This window comes from Acipenser ruthenus, chromosome 12 (genome assembly GCF_902713425.1).
Source record: "Acipenser ruthenus chromosome 12, fAciRut3.2 maternal haplotype, whole genome shotgun sequence".
NCBI classification, from domain to species: Eukaryota; Metazoa; Chordata; class Actinopteri; order Acipenseriformes; family Acipenseridae; genus Acipenser; species Acipenser ruthenus.
Window position 1 is genome coordinate 40,161,731 of NC_081200.1, and position 18,559 is coordinate 40,180,289.

At 38.7% G+C, this 18,559-nt stretch overlaps 1 protein-coding gene and 1 pseudogene across 16 annotated transcripts in view; both read right to left on the reverse strand.

Annotated features, from left to right (window-relative positions):
• Positions 1-359: 359 nt before the first annotated feature.
• Positions 360-7,686, reverse strand: LOC117417192 (complement component C8 beta chain-like; annotated as a pseudogene).
• Positions 7,687-12,414: 4,728 nt separating this feature from the next.
• The window catches only part of LOC117416938 (disabled homolog 1-like), a 177,284-nt gene continuing 171,139 nt past the window's right edge, over positions 12,415-18,559 (reverse strand). For 15 of the 16 annotated variants that reach the window (XM_059035130.1, XM_034028439.3, XM_059035133.1 and 12 more), the window contains 3 exons: positions 17,057-17,184; positions 15,177-15,275; positions 12,415-12,691 (listed from right to left, as the gene is read on the reverse strand). In XM_059035130.1, the coding sequence (XP_058891113.1) occupies positions 15,192-15,275; positions 17,057-17,184 (212 nt within the window). In that variant the 3' untranslated portion in view covers positions 12,415-12,691; positions 15,177-15,191. The remainder of the gene's footprint in view (positions 12,692-15,176; positions 15,276-17,056; positions 17,185-18,559) is intronic. The other variant, XM_034028440.3, reaches the window with a different exon arrangement.

The following is an 18,559-nucleotide window of genomic DNA, read 5'->3' on the forward strand; positions in this document are numbered from 1 at the left end:
AAGACACTCCTTTTTATTCTTTGTTTATTTTACTGCTACCTTCTTTAATTGAGGGTCTTATTTTTTTAGTTGATGTTAAAGACATCTAAATACTGCATCTATTTAATCAATAAAATGTGAGTGTTGCTGCGTTTTCTCTTACAAAAGTTCCCCATAGTAAATGCATTGCGGAATGTAATAAAGCACAGAGAGGTCTGGTAAAGCATAGGGAAGCATTATAAAGCACAGAGGGGTATGGTAAGGCATATTAAAAACAATGCAAACAAGGATAACCTATGGTACATGCATATCATAACCATGGGAAAGCATGGAGGAAAACTGCTATAAACACAAGCAATAAACACAAGCTCCGACACATATTTGTCTAAAGAAAATAGTTTTATTTGTTGAATGATACTAGCAGACAGGATTAATGTTTCCTGCTCATCACTTGCAAGATGTTGATTCAGCATCGATCCCCGAGCATGGGCTTCCACCATTGTGCGGAGGAGGGTGAGTGCACTGGCGGGTTCTTCTCTTCTCCTGGTTCATACAAGAGGACCAGGATGACCAGCAGCTCCAGCTCCCGTCCACACTGACTGCAACACCACAGGGATCAGAGTCAGGGGCACACAGATGGGAGTGGCCAGAAAAGACCAGGTTAACCCTGACCCTAATCCTAACCTTATTCCTAACCTAAACCTTACCCTTACCCTAACCCTATCCATAACCGTATCCCTAACCTAATCCTAACCAGTGACACTTTACATTAAGTGTCTCTAATAACAGAGTAGTTACATAGAAAATACATGTGTACTTATCTATTGTGCAAAAAGATGTACACATGAAGTACATTGTAACTATGCATAATAACAGGGCAGCAGTGTGGAGTAGTGGTTAGGGCTCTGGACTCTTGACCGGAGGGTTGTGGGTTCAATCCCCAGTGGGGTACACTGCTATTGTACCCTTGAGCAAGGTACTTTACCTAGATTGCTCCAGTAAAATCCCAACTGTATAAATGGGTAATTGTATGTAAAAATAATGTGATATCTGTATAATGTGAAATAATGTATAATGTGATATCTGTATAATGTATAATGTGATATGTTGTAACAATTGTAAGTCGCCCTGGATAAGGGCGTCTACTAAGAAATATATAATAATAATAAAATAATAATAATAATTGTAGCTATGTGTAAGTACATGTATTTACTAACAAACTACTATGAAAACGAAACAATTTTTCTTTGCATATACAGTAGCTTTCATGTGTCCTGTTAACAGATTCCACATGTATGTTTCAAACAAATGTCTCTATATCAGTCAAGCTATGGTGCGTTCTCTCTGTCTCTCTCATTCTCCACTCTTGCAATGTGTAATTGTGTACAGGCAGAAAGAGGCTTCTGAGTGTTATGCTTACCTGTTCTCTGAGTGATCTCACAGGCGTCTCCTTTAAACCCCACTGGTCACATGCATTCACACCTCGTGTCATTGAAAAATGAGAAGACAGTTCCCATTGGTGCAATCTGTTTCCAGCACTCAGGGTTCGAATTGTAAGTCCCCCACACACCCTTTTAGTAAAAAGTGGGACTTACAGCAGCGTGCAAATTTCTTAGAACACCACACTGCTTCTGTTGTTTCGATTGGTTGTGCATTTCAAATCAGACTACTGTACTGAAAATCTTGGAAAATTGTAAAAATAGGCACATTTGCGATTGTCTAGTGTAACTGATGACTTTAACGGGCCACACATGCAATTATTTAAAATACAAAGAGAAAAGAAACACACAGCCACATATGGTATAATGCATCAGACTTTTTAGAAGCTGTTTAAGAAGCCTAATTAAAGCACAAAGTGGTCTAACATTTTCACACACAAGTGCCTATGCTTACTCACCGAAAATTGAAAAACTTACACCCATAGGTTTTCATGCAGGTTGGCACATAAAGGATATAAATGACAAATCTTCAGGCGTTGTAATAAATGTGCACACTGCTGTATGTATAGGGTTAGGGTTAGGGTCAGGGTGCTCACTACTCTAGGTATAGGTGTTGGAGGGAGTCTTTGACAAAAGATGTTTAACTTTTAAAGGACACAGAGTTGCTGTTAACTTAACGATATTCCATCATGCTATATAAAAAGGGGTTATACTGTATAAACACTTCAGGTTCAGGTTCAGTGTGTCTCGAATCCTGCCTGCCCTCCCACTCACTGTAATGAATAATTCCGACTGCCAGGAAACAGTCTGCCACCCTCATGCCTATCGATCCCTCCAGAATCGACCCGACTCCCTCACCTAATACATTGCACACTCTTTGCTTTAACTTTAATCATTCTTCGACTTACTCACAGACAGACAGCCAGCAGAAGAACACAGCATGGAAACTGCTTCAAGTTTAGAGAAAATGTACTATTCGATTGTATTGATTAGCCGGCATAAGCTTCAAAACTCAACAAAACACTGTAATACACAATACAGAGGAAAATGTTCCTGTTTATTTGATTTTATTAACCTGCAGAGCATTTATCCATCGCCATGATTTCTCAGAAAAGGTTAGAGTTTCTCATTGAAAACAAGGTGCAGAGCTACTTTGTTTATACAGTGGTATCCCATTGTATAAGTGTGGAGTCGTGGTTAGGGCTCTGGACTCTTGACCGGAGGGTCATGGGGTCAATCCCAGGTGGAGGACACTGCTGCTGTACCCTTGAGCAAGGTACTTTACCTAGATTGCTCCAGTAAAAACCCAACTGTATAAATGGGTAGTTGTATGTAAAAATAACGTGTAAAAAAAATAATGTAATTGTATGTAATGCACTGCACATCCTACCTTTCAGGACAGCGACCCCATTGTTATGGCACTGGGAGCAGCGGCAGGAGCTGGACTCAACGAGGTACTCCTCCAGAGCCTGTTGCATGTTTCTCCTGATTAAATTGCCATTCGTGAAATCTGTCCCTGTCACCAGCTGGAACAGAGGTTCCGTCTGCAAGGAAATGAACATCAATCACGCATTCCGAATGGGACAGCAGTGCAGAGACTGCTCACGGGCAGGCTACACACTGTGCCTCTGAATCAATGGAGGGTGTAAATCAGAAGAAATATAAAAATCTACATTATGACTGGAGTTGTTAGTTCCAGAAGCATTAGTGAGCTTAACATTAAAAAAATACTACCATCACCTATTAATTTTGTTTAATATATTACTTTGTCACAGCATTGATTTGGATAACCCTGATAGATAAATGACTGTGCTTCCTGTCCTGGTCACTGACCTTGGAATCGATAATTTCAGGGTTGTACTGGACAGCATCTCCCCACTCCTGCATCAGGTCTGCTGTGGGAAGCTGTTTGTAAGCCATTCTCGTGATGTATTCACTCGCTCCTCCTTTAACAAGGGCTACAAAGTCCTCAACAAAGGTCTTTTTCACTTTATCATCTTATACAAAAGAAGCACAAGCAGTTGTGTTAGCCCTGAAGACTGTTTCAGGTTACTTCTTGTTATTTGCTTATCTGCCTACCATTTATTACATGTTTATGTAGTACTGCTATACTCTGTCTGGTCACATTATTAGGATCTGCACCTAATATCAGGATGGGTCACTGTTTGTCCAGATCACAGCATTGACAAGAAATGGCATAGAGGGGGCTGGAAGGTGCCTTGATATAAATATCCTGTAATAAAGATATCTAAATGCACATTTTAATATACTGTACCTGTGATCACATCACAAGTTGTTAAGAGTACTTCTGTAGTCATTAGAGTGTCTGGCCTGATAAAAATATTAATACAGGCTGAGATTCATAAGAAAAAAACACCTCTTGAAAATGTGACTAAGATTTCAAAAATATTTTTTTTTCCATTTTAATAAAGAAAAAAATCACTTACAGACTTTAAAAGGCCTGAATAATTCAACGTTGCTTTTTACCTATGAAACAAATTACCAACCCCTCTTCTGCAAAAGGAGGTCCAAAGATCCCACAGTGAAAAACATTGCTTTTACAAAGTGAATGTTTTACTGTGGTTCTATTAGTCAATTGTGACACAACAGACTACACACATTCCTAGCCAAGCCAATGTTTGCTATGCTTACATTCTCTAGATATTGATCAATCCTGGTTCAAAGAGCACTACACTGAAATATCAGCTACTGGGGCCACAACACTGGCTAGAGGGAGGTGGTGTAACAAAGAGATCATCCTGGGATGGCAGCACTGCAGGAGCGTGTTGTTACTGCAAAATCTATCATTTCTCCAGCATGCATAATGCATAATGCAACTAGCTATTCATAACTGCGCAGTCAACTTTTTTTTACAATCTCCATCTAGCTGAATAATAGGCGACACTCTTCGGTTCCTTACCTTGATTTATAAACAGCAGATCTGCATTTACTTCCACAGTTTTAGCATTCCGGCACAGAAGCCAGCTTTCACTCCGCCATGTACGTACACTCCTTCGATGTTAGCTCCGATTTTCATCCCCGCGTTGATGCAGGTTTTTGCATCATTCAGGGTGTACCCTACAGAAAACAAGCAACACCCACATGTCAAACCTGGCATATATTATAAGGTAATTTCTTGTGTGTGGAGTGTCTCTTATTCAATACGAGGTTGAAGGGTTCCAAATATATGATTGTAAAAGAATGTTGTTTGTGAAAAAGATGGTACTGAGAAAGGAACAACTGTGGTTTAAGTTAAGGAACTGCTGAAGTAAGATAAAATGAAATACATCCTGTTCTCAAGGAACATTCTTTGGGAAATATCTAGAGTATTTGTGACTGGTCGCATGCTAGAATATGAGAGATCATATAGGGTATTTAAACTAGTATGAAACTGTTTGTTTAACTGCATAGCAACAGGGGTTATGAATACACTGAGGTATTATAACCCATTAGCTTTATGCATATAAGGGCATCACCCTAAAGCTGTTTCTTAAGGCTTATATAAACTGGACTGGGAGTACCTGACAGTGAACCACTTTGACCTGACTACCATGTCTACAACTCCTGTTCTGCCTATGAGAGCGCTCCTGGGAATGTTGATCACTTATCCTGTAACCGCTTAACATACCTGACTAGTATGTTCTGCAATAAGTGTTTGTTTGTGTGTTATCATATTGTTACTTATTTTTAATTCACCATTAGTATGGTCACAATATATAGAACACCATTACATCATGTAAGAATAAATCATGGATTTGAATATAAACAATAACAAGTAGTTTTCATGCCGTCAAACACCTATAAATATCTCCAATGTTTTGATTCAAACACATGCTCCCTTGAGAAAGATATGTACAACATATCGAGGGGATGAAAACCCAGCATGCTGTTTTGATCATCCTAATTTTTCGCATAGACGTCTTGAGATTCCCTAGCACACAGCTCCAGATATCAGCAGAGATGTGGTCAGTGCGTGGCATCCCAAATTGTTTGCAATAACACCTCATTTCGCAGAATTCCTCAAGGCATGAGGTTTTCAATAGGTTTTGACAGTTCAAACGGTAAATGCCGGATACCTCCCGAAGCCATATTTAAATGTCTCATCTTTCCTTCGCATGTAATTGTTTCAAGTCTGCATTTGCTGATAATTGGACTGCACAGTTCTGAGAGACTCAGTGAGACTGATATTGATAACAAGGCAACTATTCCTTGAGGAATGTTCTTATAATAATAAGGCTTGGCAGGTTTTAGCAGCTAAATACCTACATTAATTAGATATTGAACACATGTTCAATATAAATAGTAAGCAGCGTGCAGTATGAGGAGGTAATGCTTTAAAGTATGATTTTGTTTTCCCCCTTTTTTATTTTTAAATGTACAGTGTGTTAAAAGATATGTTTTTGGCCTCAAGGCCCAGGCTCTGATCAACCATAATCCACAACAATCTTCTTGTTATACTCGTTACCTGCTAATACACTTGCATAATATTGTAACAGACACAAAGCTGATAGGCTCCAGTGTTTTTCCATTCCCACACCCTGAAGAAAATGGTAAGTCACATAGACAAGCATTAGGGCTCGAGCTTTCTTCTTCTCCACTGAAGAAGGCACCAGCCAAAACGTTCATCTACTTGACTGAGTTTCTCGTGTTACCTTAGCATTCTTGTTGAGCGGTATGTAGCTATGGGTGAGTATTGAGTAAAACAATTCAGATTCTTACCTGACTCCTTCTGGTTCATAATAACAGTATATTCATAAATACCCCCTAAGGTGGCTTCAGTGATGTAATGGGTCCCGTAGTCCTTGAAGATCTCAAAGGGGACTGACCCCCCCTGCTCAAGACCTTGCAGCATGTTCCCTCACCCTTCTTTTCTGCCAGTCCAGGGGCTCCGGGGGGCTGGAGGCAGCCTGGCTCCATCGCCTCCTTGGCAGGGTGCAGTTCCACTCTGAGTCGCTGCTGCAATTCAGAACATACAGCAGTGGAGCAGCACAGCCCACAGCAACAGGACAGTGTGGCACTGAAGACACTGACAAAGACTTCTATTCAAAACGTTCACCGTTAAATTTATTACCTTGTTTTTGTGTTTGTATTTCTGAATTGTGGGTGTTTAATAGTTATGGATAACAGTGGAGTATTGCAAGTGTGTTTAATAACATTGAATTATTATAAAGTGTTGGGTAACACTTTACTTTGTGTCTTTGGTTACAATGTACTTAACATGTGCATCTTTTTGCATGATATATGCAAGTACACAATTGTATCAGAAAAGGGTTAGGGTTAGGGTTAGTGGGGTTAGGCTTGGGTTTAGAGTTAGGTTCAGAGTTAAGATTTTTTACTTAGGTTATAAATAGCATACCATATAAACTAATCACGGGCCAAACCCCCCCCCCCCAAAAAAAAAACACACTGAAGTAAGTACGGTGTTTATTAACATACAATAAGCTGAAAAAGTGCCTTGATAATGTGATGTGTAATTTTATGTCATGCAGCTTTTTAAGTTCATACAATTGGAAGTGAAAAGGTGGAGCCATTTTTAACTGGACCCATGAATATTTGAAATCAATTAACGCATCATAAATATTTCTCCTCATTCACTCCATTAATTTCCCTTAACGTTCCCCTCCAGCGAAAAAGTGAAAGGAAGTGAGCTCACTAAATTCAATATGAAGAAACAAGGATACACTTTAAAATAATGGCCACTCATACCCATGAATTCCACCCTATTAGCTGCTATTCCTGTGGTGTTCCACTTTAATTCATCATGTATGTGTGCCCGTCTTTTTAATTTTATTAAGGACTACAAAAATCATTAAAAAAACCCAACAACATCCAAACGTTACACCTGTAGCAATCCTATGAACCTCAGTTACAATTCATACGAATTTGTGCTGTAAGCCTGGTTTTAGAACTGTTTACTCTTTCCACCAAAGCAAGTTTTCTTATGGACTGTACATACACTGTATAAAGCAGTAGAAGCTACGAAAGGAAACAGTCATGTATTTCTGTCTTATTCCTACTTCATTATCAAGACAGTGATAAAGACCATATTTAGTACGGTGCTGTGTGCTATGTCACTGCAGATTATATGTCACTGCAGTATTAAAATATTACACAGTACTTACCACCCAGCTGTTAGATGTATGAAGTAAAGAAATGAATGGAGCAGCAGTACAGGTTTCATTGAAATAAGCTTTAGTGTGGAAAATGTTTTCATGGTGATCCACTGTCCGACCTGTCAATAGAAGAGATGTGTGTCTGTTACACTGCTCATCCCAAACAGGGCTGTAATGTTTGCACATTGTCAAGTAATCAATATGTTTTTTTTGTTTGTTTGTTTTGTTTTGTAGAGACATATTAACTCTTTTGGGGTTTTTTTCTTGGGGACTGTATTTTTATTTTTTTTTGATGATGATGATGAAATGAAAATCTTTATTCACGGCTGCTTTTTATATAAAAAGCTTTTAAAATTGAAAACTTAAAAAAAAAAATTAACATTTTATCAAACTGTAATCTTGTACAGTTATATAACCACCAATTTACCAACTCTAAAGCTGAGGGAACACAAAGCCTCTTTTTCAGGAACAGTGGCTTGAAACCTGGTTCCAGGAGACCGGGAGACCTAGTTTGACATAATAAATAAATAAATAAATAAATAAATAAATAAATAAAAAAAACAAGTCTCCCCTGGTGTGCTACGCATTGGCCTGAAACCTAGTTTTCTGAAACCAAGTTCAAACCCTAAAAAAGAAAACCAAACTAATATTGACAATGTTGTCATACATTTGTTTGCAGTAAGTGTGCTGTGTAAGGGGAAAGAAACCTTATCAGACATTCAACCTAGTTTGAAAAGCCTTTACTGGAAGCTGCCTGTTTAGTTTACCTGTTACCTTGTGTAACCCTGTGTTTATATGCTCTGTTTGCATTGTTTATTTATCCATTTCTATAGTGACATCTTAGCCCATTGAATTGAATAGGACTTTTCTGAAGTCGAAGTATGTGTTGTTTACCGATGCCAGTATCATTAACTCAACAGCCGCTAGGAGGAGGATTCATCGCATTCTCGAACCCAGGCAGAGGGAATTTCAACGTCAGGCTCGTCACTGCGACCTCTCACTGTTCCCCAGGATCAGGAACAGCTTTAGAGAATCACGTGTCAAGCCAGCATACAGTCTTCAGCTTATCGTGCAAAGACCATATTACCAGTTTCAACCACAAGGGTTAGGCTTCTATCTCATTGATTGGAGAGACAAGGGCACATCTTTTTTTGCACGATATAACCTTAACCCTAACTCTCACCCTTTGCTGATACAACTGTGTACTTATATATATTGTGCAAAAAGATTTACACATGAAATACATTGTAATTATGTATAATTGCACATGTATTTACTAAGTACTGTGTAAATACACAGTAAATAGAGACACTTCATGTGACGTGTTACCGTTACTTGTTCATAATTGTCCAAACCTTAAGCAACACTGTTATAGATGTTTTTATAATAGATTTCTTCTTTTTTTGTGCTCAAATAACCGAATCTGCTTCCAGAACTGCTTTTAGGGTGTGTTTATTTGTAACAGTATTACATGGTGGGTTACAGAAATCAACAGAAAAAAACATATTTAAAAAATTCACGGTAGAATGTAGAATTCATAAAGTTAAAAATAATGTGTCAATTTACATTAACAAACTGTTAGCTGAGGTAAAGTTAAAATAGGTCTAGAAATGTACTAAAACAGTCATGTTCCCCTTTTCTTTCTTACATTTGAAATGTTCTTAATCGTGAAAATGATATGAAATAAAATAGAACTCTCACCATAAAACAATGAGCAACAAAATGATGCAAAAAGTAAGGGCATTAAAAAATCTAAAGCATGTCCTTTTAGAAACAGTCCTACCGAAAGAACCTATAGTTCAAGTCATTACAAATTCACCATCCTGTAGAACAGCCCTCTGCCTGTCTTTCTAAATGTATCTTTTTAAGAGAACTGTCCACATACGTCTGTCCGTCCGTCCGTCTGTCTGTCTGTCTGTCTGTCTGTCTGTCTGTCTGGCTGTCTGGCTGGCTGTGTATGTGTCTGCCTGTCTGTGTGTCTGTCTGCTTGTCTTTCTGTCTGTCTGTCTGAGGTTCATGAACGTTTTGAAATTATAAGCTGTACTGCTATACTAAATGAATTTGGACGCTGTAACTTGATTCTCTTACGCAGTGTTACTTTATTACACAGCACTATTACTGGATTTCAAAGTACCATACTGTGTCTAAAATCTGGCATCCTATATATTATTGTAGTGATACCGCACAGAGGTTTTTTATAGGGGTGGCAGACTGGTATTTTGGTAACAGGAACAGCAGAATAATGACCTATTTATAGCAACTCTGCTCAATTTGTTTTAAAAGTCAGATTAATTAAAAAAATTATAATATATTTAAAAAATCTGCTGACAATTTCACAAACGAAATTGACCAAGTTATCTGAGCAGCCAGTGCTATGGACCAGGGACAAACAGAAGCAGCTGTGACTGGGTATTGCACCTTACAGCATAGATCTACTGCAGTAGCACTTGAATAAACTGCAGCATGATACAATGCAGTGCTCAGAGTGCTAAGGAAAGACCTTGAACAGGGGGGTTTGATTTATGCACAGTGAAATATACTCACAGTCCTCATTATAAGAGTTATACTCTTTAAGACTGTTGCATCTTGGCATCAAAACCCATTAGCAGCAATTAAAATGATCATCATTGCACTAAATGCCTTATTACTTGCCCTCAGGGTGATCACAGCATGCAAATGTGCTTCCCAGTAAGTGTTGCTTTCATTTCTTTCCCCAATTTATTTAACCCAAACTTCATCATAAAATGCAGCACAGTCTGTATTTTCAACCAAACAACTCCAGTCGTGCCTTTAAATGAAATGCAGTTCGGCTTTGCATTTTAAAATTCTTTCCAGTCCCTTGCCATGCTCGGCAAGTGAATTTAATGAATGCTTTATAGCCTGCCGGGGTGATGATGAGCAAAACACTTCTGCTGAAACACACCGATAAATAAACAATGAGACTGAAAGCTGGAAAGCATGATGGTCCACAGCTCTATGGGCGGTCATGGGTATTTCTATTCAAATAAATCCTGTAAATATAGTGGCTTGGGACACCTGTAATGAAATATGGATGGCTGCTCAGCATTAATGAAGCCGGTCATCAGCAGAAACTGATAATGGCATACGATCATTAAGCACAGAGATTTACTCACTGCTTTCCTATTACTATTAATGCCTCACACAGAACAGAGAATCCTGTATTGAAGGACTAGCAATCTACAGTGACGCTCTGATGAATCCCTGTATCCGGACCATTTCAAAAGTCTTAGACCAGCAGCATCTGTGTAGGTCACTGCATTTCTCACACATAAAACATTATTCTGCAGTATGTCCCTGGTGGCGATCTGGGGGAATGCATTGTAGTTTGGGGATGGCAGCTTTGATCTGTTCACCATGGAATGCTTTAATGAACCCCCAGCGACTGCAGCTCCTGGAGGAGATCATGGCAGTGTGTTGGCAATGACTACAAGCACTGATCTATTCAGCACCCTCACTGTCTCCCACATAAGAATCAGCTGTCTCTAAAATCCACTTTTAGACCATTCCTAGTCGAAATGCTTTTGAGTGTATTTTAGAGATTTCTTATTATCTCTGGACAGCTAAACGGAGGTATTGACTTTGCAGGGTTTGAGAGTTTATTGAGAGGTACGGACTGGACCTCAGGGCACAGGGCTCTCTGTGGGTCCTGATGCTAGTCCTCTGACTGTAAAACACCTCAGCTGGCCTTGCACATGTACATACTTCCTGTCCCCGTAAATCAGTCTGTTCTCTCCATACTCTGTGTTTCAGCAGTAGGTGAGCACTGATGGTACCGCACTTTCTCTAAGGATGTGTGTGGTTCACTGAGTGTAACTCCTATTCACATGCTTGACGGACACACAGTACATACATAGCCCCTGTATTGTACTTCAAATGGACAGAAAGCCTTTTGGTGAAATATACTGTAAGCAGCAAGACAGCATCTTGATAATTTGGCACTCATAATTATTAGCATTTAAGGATCATGCTGTTGTTTTGATCACCGCTAATGTTGCATCATTTAGTGCTGCCTGCTTTACAGTGTAAGAGTCCTGGTGAGAGCATGACTTTTAAAACACTATTTACAAAATAAATTTGGCAAATCAAAGTTCAGATGCCTTAAAGCCATTTTACCCTAAAACACATATAGAGTTGATTCCAACAGCAGAATTGACTTATAAAATAAAAATTCAATTTCAATTTCATTTTTATTAGTATTGTACAAAAGCTATAGAGAAGGAATAGTTCAATCACAAAATCGTAGCAAAATCCATGCCTCATTGTCCAGTTGCAAAGATAACTTGTCTCCCTTCAATCTCTGAATTAAGTGTTATTTGGCAAATTATTCATTGTGTCTTCCAATAAGGGGTGCACAGATTAAATCTTTTCTGCATAGCACTTGAGCAGCAGAAAATCAAACCAAAAAAGAAAAATAATAATTTTCATTTCTTCATTAAAGTAGCACATTGAGCATTTCTCCAAAAGTGGAACAGGGTCATCCAATTAATGCATGTAATATCTTATTCCACTTGAACCAGTAGACATTTCATTTTCACTCTAATGGCAGTTCACGCTTGAATCGTGTTTCAATAAAAAAAAAAAAATTCCATTAATGATGAATATTCCACCTTTATTGTGATATGGTGATACAATGATTTGTAGGCTAAAGTGATGCATTTCTTTCTCATCTTCTGCCCATGTATCCATTCGCCGTGTATTTGAACATAGACACTGCAGTAATTAGTCATCTGCAAAGATAACTGCCCTTCTTGAATGATGCTCAAAATGTGACAACTAATGACAACTCATTTTTGTTTCTTCTAAAAACTGGAATCGTTTGAGTAACAAAGAGCAGTGCTGTCTGCCCACCCCACCCCCACCCCCCCACCCCCCTACCCCTCTTTATTATATTTGTGCAGCACTTGGCAAGTTCGTAAGTTGCTTATGAACTGGTGGCTGCATCATTGAGAGGACTAATCCAGAGAAGCAAATCCATCTGCATCAGCATTGCAGAATACAGAGTGATGGAGCCTTGAGATCCAAAAGTCTGGCAGGGAGCATTGTCATTTAGAGAAGGTCTTGTAGAGCACCAACAAGCTGGCTATTCCACAATACTTATTTCTTCAATTTGTTAATCTGGGCATAGAGAGGATCGTTCTCCTGTGGATAATAAAGATAACGTTAGTACAGCGCACAGAACATACATGACACACAGCAACAATAAAACAAAACAGAACAACAAAAACAAATCCACGTGTAGCACTGCAAACAAAAACGATTGCACCCCCTTCTGGTACAACATTAGAGAGAAAGAGAGAAAGAGAGAATGAGGGAAAGAAAGAACAGGCAAGGCTCTTCCCACACTTATATCACTTTGACCCATCCAATATGAAACATAGAAACAGGTTAACAAGACGAGGCCACCGAGAGCGACGCATGTCTTTAAAACTGTTAAACTCTGTATTTCTTCTCGGGACACTACACAATAAATGAACATCAATGATACAAACCTGGCTATCAGCCCATGCTGTGTAATGACCCAATTGTGCCACATGTAACACTGATTTGCTCTTCTTTGACAATCTGTCTCCATCTCCAGCATCAGTTCTCTGAGAAATGTCATTGCTTGACTCCAAGTTTATCTGACCCTTAACAGTCTAATTAGCAGTGTAGTTTAGCAGCTGCGTTGTGCATTTAGAGGGGAAAGTATGTGGCACATTAAGCTAAAGATATGGACAAGTGGCGAGCACGTACAGTATGAACGATTTATATAATGATTAATCAATGGACCCAATAGCTTTTGTAATTCAGTGCTGCCTCATATATAAGGCGTCCCTTTATATTGCAAAACAGGGAGTGGCTCCCATTTGTCCCATAATGCCACTCCACTAGCTTTTGTATCTCTTACCTGTGGCGCCAGACTACCGGGGTTATAAAAGGATGCACTGTATGGATTCCCCTATGCTAAGTTCCGTGGCATTTCTGAAAACAGAAAGGCAGAATGGCACTGGCAAAATCTGCAGAGACTGCAGACAGAGGTGTGAAAGAAGGATGCTGCTGTCAAATGCTTTTACAGCCCTATGCCTGCACTATGCCAGCTCTCTGTCAGACAGCCATTACGATGATAGCAGAAATGAACAGAGCGTGCTAGCATTAGCTGAACTGAAATAAACTGCTACTGAGATTCTGAAAGGGCCTGAGTTCTGCCACTCAAATACAGGGATGGTTGTATATATTCTGCATATATTTTGTATAATTTTGTATATATTTTGCATAGATTTTGTTTCCTGAACTTGAGACATGTGATTATGTGACCATTACCCTGAAGCAGGAGTTGGAATATTTTAAACTTTATATGGCCATAAACTTTATCCCCTGAACTACTCCTTGAGCTAATATATATATATATATATATATATATATATATATATATATATATATATATATATATATATATATACACACACACACTATTGGCATCAAGCACAAACAAAGGTGCAAATGATTTTGATTAAAAAAAAGCAAGCTTCCCTACAAACGCCATGTCAGTGTGCTGGTATAGAGAGGCTCAGTTAACTCAGGACACCTGTGACTTTTTAATCCCTTTTTCTATCACAGAGATTTCCTCACTATAAAGAAGAATGCACACCACAGCAGGTGATATGTGCCACTGAAAGGTTTCTTGAGAGAAATGCACTGCCTCAATGCGCAGCGCCTTGAACGTGTGGGGTTATTATACTGCACCGCAATGACTGAACACTAAGAAAGGCAAATGGAATTATTACTTTCATATTGCCTTTTGTTACGGGTGGTATAATTATCACACATCAGCAGCATATACAATTATGTACCTTGTAATTAATTATTGGCCGCATTACAGAACACTAACAAGCGAAGGAGCTGTATACTATGATTATCCAGTCACAATGGGTGGCTATTGTAAGTTAATAAAAGGTATGCTTTTGGACAAGAAAATTAACATTTATTAGTTAAGTGCTACAGAAACATTGAAAGCTGTTAAGTTAAGGTGGAGAGATGTTAAAGTGTCTTTATCAATTCAAAGTGTTTTACTATAACAGAAACATTGTGCTACCATTAAAAGTGCAAATCAGAACATCAGAGCTGTATATAATTAATACATCTTGGTAGTTCTGGATCTTCATATTTTCACATTCTGATCCTTGGACTGACATTTCTTCAGAGCAGGTTAATCACATTGCTCCCTGTTTATCACATTGCTGCCTACCTTTGAATGTACAAGACCTTTCATTTGTAAAACGCTGAACAGTAGAAATACCGAAAGAAACTAGCCAATTCCTTTAAGAATTCTACACATCTTATGAGTGCTGTGCAACTACGGATACAACAGGGAGCCTCCAGAATACAAATCCCATTCCAGTACACGACTGCAAATATTTAGGCAATTCACAGAACATTGAAAAATACCAGCACAGCGCTCAACAAATAAAACACAGACATGCAAGGAGGGGTGGCAGATGGAAGAAGCGGGTTGAAAACCAGGGGACAAAATAAAAAACAAAAAAGGGGAAAACAAAGCAGAACTCGAGGAAGGGAAGGCAGTGTCACTGGCGGAGGGGAAGAGCAAGCCAACACCAATAGAAGAAGAGGAAGGACAGATACCTACCCTGACCTGCACTCTCTAGCTACCGACCTGAGGGCTGAGGCTATCACCAGAGGGCTCTGCAGGTGGATCACTGTTAGAGGAGGCCTGAGATCCACCGGCCTGGAGATATGAGCAGAAAGACAGATAAGAAAGCGCAGAATAGGTATACAGTGCATAGCACATGCACAGGAAGAAAGTGCGCCAAGTACAGCACAGGAACTGCAACACAATTTCTCATGCACAGGTTGTTGCAACCACCAGGTGCCGCTATTTGCTAAGCAAGAAATCTATTGCAATTAAAGGTGACTAGACAACATGGTAGGCAATTGTAGTTTCACAGAACCCCAAATTAGCAGGAAACACACATTTTAAAGGATAGCAGAATTGTATGTTCACTGTGTCACACTTCTCAGAATACTGTAAAAATGGCCAGTGCCATACACCAGAGAACAGATACATGTTCTATACGTGTCTTTGCATACTGCTACCTCTTACCCCCAACCCCTAACCATGTTCACTTGTTTTTTATAGTTTTTTTGAAAGCCACTGTGTGATGCTTTCCCCACCAAACAAATTGGATTATGCATTTCTAATTAAACTTTTTTTTTTCCATGTAAGCAATTTTGTAATGACCTGCCCCATCATATTAAATTATTTATAGCCTGTTTGTGAATCTCATTTAATTTTCCATAAATAAAATGCATAAAATTGGAAACTGCAGAACCACTGAAGCATGCTGGAAAGTACAAAGCCTTCTGGTTCATGTCAGCAGACATTGCAATTCAAATAACTACGACTGCAGTGTGAACCGTACAGTAGCTGCAGCACTGGAGAATTACAATGCACAAACCTCACTCTTTGTAAACGCTCTGTTTTCAGTTGGTCAGATTTGCAAATTGTTAAATTTGCAAGGATAATGCAACATTATAAGTCCTGGGCAAGCAATTTACATTCTGTGTAGGAATTACATAGGATTTCTAAGGTGTGATTCAATAATAAAATAATAAAGCAGCAATTGATACCACACTACACACTACTGCGGCTTTCCCAAATCTTTGTTGTGTTTTATTTGCAGTATTTTCCAGGAAAAATATTTGTTCTATAAATATCACAGTGCCTCCAGATTACATTTCCCCCTGCAACACAGCTACCTTTCTGTTCCTAATAGCTATTTATTTATCAGAGCACCAACAGTGTTGCAGGAGGGAGCACTATCTGGATGCACTGATGCTTATAAGACAATTCCTCTTTCTCGTAGCAAACACTGCTATGTGCAAGTTGAGAAATGTTCTTGTGTTTACTCTCTAGCTTAAAACAACCAGGATTGTGTTTTAAAATACATTGCCGCTATGTGGACAGCATGGAATACTGTAGTGTTAATGAAGTTGTTCTGTAAACCGAAGTTACCTTTTTACTTTTATAAAGCTACTGGTACATGGTGTCTCTCAAGATAGACAGAGCACTACCGAATACAATACATGAATTTTAAAAAGAGGCAGAACAGGAGTAGCTGATTTTATTATTTACTTACACAATGTAAAGTGCAACTCGTGTTAACAGCACTTTCAATAATTCATGCTCGTCATACATTTTTAACTTCGGGATGGATTCTGAACTCTATAATAAAGAATAGGATAATATTTCTTCCTTTGTGAACAAATGTTTTTTTTTTATTAACCTTTATTTTACCAGGAAGTCACTTGAGCAGTGTAAGTACATATGTATTTACTAAGTAACTACTATGTAAATACACAGTAATTAGAGGCACTTAATGTAAAGTGTTACCCCTTTTTGAATCATTTCAGCATAATCCCACACAGTTCAGATCTTGTATTTATTGTGTTGGGTTGTGTTGTATTCTCTCAGTCCAGTATGTCAGGCTGCTAGCCATGGCTACTCACAGCGTCTTCCTCTCCGCTCCGGCTCGGGCTCTCCTCGACCTCCCCGAAGGAGTCATCCATTGGCGGGTCGCTGGCGTGCGAGGCTGAGGATTTGGACGGAGAACTTTGCCTCGGGGCAGGGGTTGGGGCTGTGTTAAAAAAAAAGTTGAGACATACTTTTAAGAAATTTTCATTGATTCAAATAAAGTATTCAGAGTATACATAGAAACGTAATACTTTGGGGTTAGGGTTAGGGTTTGTGGTTAACTCTTCTGTGAATAAACAAACCACTTTATCTTTTATTCTATCCTTTAACTGCACACATAACAAACCACACAAAAGCAATGTAGTTTTGAACTTGTTATTAAACGTTACACAGTACCACCAAATGTCTTCCCAAGAAAATCATACATGCAGCCTAAACATTTCATCTTCACTCAGCACAGTCTGAACATGAGATTCTTTGACAATTACTCAAAGAACATCGGATCAAATGGTTTCCTTTTTCAGATCGAGTAGACAGCTACACATTGGGCAACGCCTGCTTGAATCTTCTCTCACAGTCCCTTCTCATCTCTACAAAACAACCCACACATATGGCTTGTGACAAATATTTGCTACGGATATTTCAAAGAGAATTGCTTTTTTACTAGCTTTTACATGAAGAAAGCAGGTTTTAAAATGTTTGTTTTTAACTACTGTAATCATCGGTCTTAATTGAAATGTAACTTATAGAGTGTTGATGCATTTGGAATGGCTGATCGTGTCTTTAAAACGTGAATGCAGGGGTGGCCCTAATATTGAAGTTGACTTTACAAAGAAGCAAATCAGGTATTATAAAAAAGAGGCCTTAATTGTGTTTTTAATGAGGTGGACTGAAAGTAAGATTTTACTGTATGCTGCTGGTTACAGCAGTCGTTGTATTTCCTGATAACCCACCCAACCAATATCAGTAGACCAGGCCATCTAACATAATTTTTAATGTAAGATAAATTACTACAGGTGTACCACAACCAGCACGACAAAAGCATATTAACTGCTCCTCTCCGAGGATCTATTATATTTAAACAATCATAAATATCTCACAGTGGATGATATTTTACAAGGCTTCTAACTGTCAGCAATCCGCTTTCTACTGCTTGAGCCTTATGTGCTCTTACAAACTTCCCTGAGGGACAGGCAAAGCATGATGTTGTCTGTAGAAACCATTTACCTCAGTGACTAATTCACAGAAGAGAAAGCTCATGAAGTTTTTATACAGTATCTGTCTCAGGCTGCCTCTGTCTGTTAAAGCGCACTTCAGTTTGAATGGTAGCCTGAAGAAGTATAGGAAACTTCAGGACTTAAGTAGGCCAAAAATGTTTCTAGGACAAGGTGAAGGAAAGAAAAAAAAACCCAGAGCTGATTAAAAGTTCTAGAAGATGTGAACACACTAAAAAAAAAAATGTCCTACTATCTTGGCCTATATTTCCTGATTTGAGTTTGAAATAGTGTAAAAATAAAAAAAATGAAAAAAATGAAAAA